The 4,122-nt window shown below is 33.4% G+C and overlaps 1 protein-coding gene across 1 annotated transcript; it reads right to left on the bottom strand.

Annotated features, from left to right (window-relative positions):
• LOC107778450 (lactoylglutathione lyase) lies at positions 1 to 2,653 on the bottom strand. The gene is made up of 4 exons (XM_016598705.2): positions 2,462 to 2,653; positions 2,070 to 2,300; positions 585 to 660; positions 1 to 324 (listed from the first exon to the last, which is right to left on the bottom strand). Exons 1-4 carry the CDS (start codon positions 2,540 to 2,542, stop codon positions 284 to 286), a joined length of 429 nt encoding a protein of 142 aa, XP_016454191.1. The 5' UTR covers positions 2,543 to 2,653; the 3' UTR covers positions 1 to 283.
• Between the last annotated feature and the right edge of the window lie 1,469 nt (positions 2,654 to 4,122).

Raw genomic sequence — 4,122 nt, 5'->3', positions numbered from 1 at the left:
TTTTTCCACTAGCATAGTCTTATTGAAAGATCGATCAACATACATACACTCACACTGTTAATTTGGATTCATTTCTTATCATCTGGCAGATACAGTCAAGAATACAAGCTTCTTGGAACCAATTGCAAGGAGAAAGCAGGTTGATAAGTAAACACCACAAGTATTTTCATACTAATAGCCAATTTCACACAGCTTCATCATCCAAGCTAATGTTTCCTGAGGGTTTATTATACACTAAACTCTACAGCTACCAAGTACACAGAACCAAGAGCTTGGTCATTGTTCACGAGGCAGGAGCCCCACTGCTTACCTCCAAACCATTTCCTGCAGATTCAGGACCATATGTCATACAACTAAGTACCACTCTTGAAATCTTTACCTAATCAACTGCACGAAAAGAGCTCAATATATACTAGCATAGACATCCCATTGCGAGATTCTAAGGGTACAATGAACATCCTTTTGACATTTTTCTTCTTCTCTAAAGTTGAGCAGATGGTCATCCATTTTCATTAACTTAAAAAAGATTATTATCCCGGAACGAAATGTGCTATTGGCTTACACAACTAAAAAGAAAATCTCACCATCTGGATCAAAGAAGAAGACTTGTTTGGTCTTGCCATCTGGTTGAGTCCTCTCGTCAACTTCAATTCCTTTCTCCTACACAGCCAAGTTAAGAGAAAAGCAATGATGAGGAGATCTATTAGTCATCGATAACCCAGAATTGAGAAAGAAACCAGTCTAATCTAACCAATATATATATAGCAAATGCATCTGATCTTTGCCGAATCCATCTCAAGTTTTGCTTTTGCTATTGACCATTGTAAGTAGTGGTGGCAAAATGGATAAAAGAAAATAGTTATCCACCCATATTATCCATTAAAAAATGGATTGAATAATGAACTTTTTAAAAACGGGTCAAATATAGATAAGAACCATATTATCCATTTAGAAAATGAATAACCAATGGATAACTAATTGGTTTAACTTTTATATTTGTAAAGCCGCAAATTGAGGGTTCCTCAAGTTTGGGAGACTAGAAATGTTCCCAAAAGTGGTCATACTCAAAAAGCCATTGATAATATGGATATCTATATTAATTATTGTTAACCCATTTTTTATCTGTATTAAATATAGATCGGGTCGGATAATTTATCCGTGCTTGCATTACCTGTTTTCGACTCGTACCATATCCGACCCGACCCGACCCACCCGTTTGCCACCCCTAGGTTCGAGTCATCATTAATAAAGAAGTTGTAGAACATAGACACCAGTCTTCAATTCATGCTCACATTAACAATATCTAAAATAAATACTCCATCCGTTTCAAATTAGATGAGGTACTTCCTTTTTAGTCTGTTCCAAAATAAATGACACATTTCTGAATTTGAAAATAATTCAACTTTAAACTCTTTATTTTACCTATTTTACCTTTAATGAGAAGCTTTTATAACCACACAAATGTCATGGCTCTACAAAGCTTTTACCCCTTAAGTGTTTAAGACCACAAGTTTCAAAAGTCTTCTAAATTGTGCCGAGTCAAACTAAGTCATCTAAATTGAAACGGAGGGAGTACCAGTTATAGCTCTGCAAATGGATAAGCCTTAATTAGCTATCAGCCTATCCAACTTTCAATTGCTTCACCTCAGCTCACATTAGAAAAAAGGCTAATGCATTTCTATTAAATACAAAACGACTAAAACAAGAAAAGCTTGATGCAGTAGTAGGCAGAACAGCTCCAACCTCCTTGATAAACCTCAAAGAGGCAACAATCGACATTTCTTCCTACATGAACCTTCACATAAACAATTTTATTTTCCAATTTCCATTACAAGAATTAACATCATTTAAAGGGAAAAGAAAGGAAAATGGATAAAAAAAGATACCAAAAATCATCAAAATAAGGATGATATCAGCACTTTGACATCACATTTAACATAATCAACAGAAAATAGGAAAATCAAATAGTCAAATTCCTGAAACTAACTTTTTGTCTTTTAATCATAAACAATTACTTTAGGGGAATAATAAACAGAAAGTGAATTTAAAAAGAGAGGATTCAATTAAACCTTGAGAGTCTGAACAAAAGAATCGAAATTGGAGACGGAGAAGCAGACATGGTGACCTCTAGGCAGATTCTTCGGGTCGGCTACGGCTGACGTGGCACTCCAGGGACCTTCTGGAAGCTTCGTACTGGGGTCCCTCTCGATAAGGTGAAGATAGAAATTAGATGGTGCCAGCTTCAACCATATCACATCAAACTCAAATCTTGGTGTTTCCACTTTCTCAAACCCAAATATCTGCGAAAATTCCCAAAACCAATTTGCATCAGACAATCAATTATGTCTCATTTTGTTTTTTGAACCATCTATAAGATATGATATGTGTTTATTCTACTCTAATTTAGAGTTTAAACATAGAAAATATTATGGTAATGAAAGTTAATCTATAGGATGAAAACCTCAATGTAAAATTGGGCAAGGTGTTTGATATCAGAGGATTCTCGAGAGACATGATTAAGGCATGTTCCTTGTGCTGCCATTTTCTGTTGTTTGTGTGTTGAAAATTCTACTGTAGTGAGAATTGAGGTGCTCAATGTACTATATTTATCTGCTTTGCTTTCTCGACTACACGTGCTCGTTTTTGGTTCTGGGTTAATGGCTGGACTTGAAGTTGAGCCCATTAAAATTGGATTTCTTTAGATGTCAAATCTCAAATATTTTTTGAGGGAATTTTACGCAAATATCCTAAATAAATCTTAATTTATCAATATCTAATCATTAATTATAAACTTTACAAAACTAGCCAATCACATACATAAATTAAAAATTCAAATAAATAAAGATTTTTTCTCTCCAAAAATCACACACAAAAATCTCTTTTCATATTTTTAAATGTGATCAGCAGCATTAGATGCAAGATAGGAAAAAATATTTCATTGATGAGGTAGCAAACAACGTGATAAAATTTCAAAACAAAAAATATATATCGGATTCTAAAAATCTAAGCAAAAAGGGATATTTTTCAATGGGTATGGTTGAAATTTATTGAAAACATATAAATGAGTCATGCAAAATTTGACGAAGATTGGAGGTGATTTGGATTGATTTGGTAACAAAATTTGTAGTTAAAATTGAGTACAAAATTTTTTTCTGTGGCACATATATCAAACATGTATCTTGCATGTATCCCACATACAGGTATACGTGTGATTTTTATTTGATACAAATATGATACATATGTGATAAACAAATGATACACAATATAATGCACATACTTTTTTTTCATATTCATCTTCTGCTTCAAATTTTTAATTCATACCACCTCAAAACTCTGCCAAATCATCCCAAAATTGAGATTTAAATTTTTTAAGATATATCCAATCTATTCAACAACACTCACTTAGGGTCCAAACGCACACGCAAGTATATGCGGTCGACAAGTAATAAAGTGATAAGAAAGTATCGTTTCCATGAGGATTTATGATCAACTAATATCCAATCTAAGCTATTTATAAATTTAATGCTCAAGTGAGTGTGAAGATGATGATTGTGATTTTTGTAACTAAATTACTACGAACTAATAAACAAGAAAGAAAATAAGATCGCAAGTAGAGCAAACAAACACTTAGGAAGAATGCAATGAGATGGGGATATTCCAGAGTTGTGGGATTGGCATCTCTCCTATTGCATTTTTCAGGTTGATGTAATCACTTGACTTATCTAATTTGTTGATTAGCAGAGTTTATTATGCTCGCGAAGTTCTTTCGACGCTTCGCTCGCCTATTCAAGCCAACCCAAGACTATATGTCTATAGAATCAAACTTGACCAGAACGCATGTATATTTCCTGCAAAAATAATCAAGTAAGGCAACTAAAATATGTCTATCCTAATCACGAATCTATTCTCCTATTCCCAGATTCAAGAACTTACTCTATTCAATCCTATATGTAATTTATAGTTCCCACTTTCGAGTTCAACTATAACTTCGTAGATAGTACTCTATTGTTAGCTACGCAATAGAATAATTAAATACAAAATTGAATAAATAAATTACTATGATAAAGTCAAGCAAAACAATCAACTGTTAATTTACAATAGTCAAGAACAACCCATAACCCC

This window comes from Nicotiana tabacum, chromosome 14 (assembly GCF_000715075.1).
Source record: "Nicotiana tabacum cultivar K326 chromosome 14, ASM71507v2, whole genome shotgun sequence".
Classification (NCBI taxonomy): Eukaryota; Viridiplantae; Streptophyta; class Magnoliopsida; order Solanales; family Solanaceae; genus Nicotiana; species Nicotiana tabacum.
This window is presented reverse-complemented; position numbering and strand designations above follow the sequence as displayed.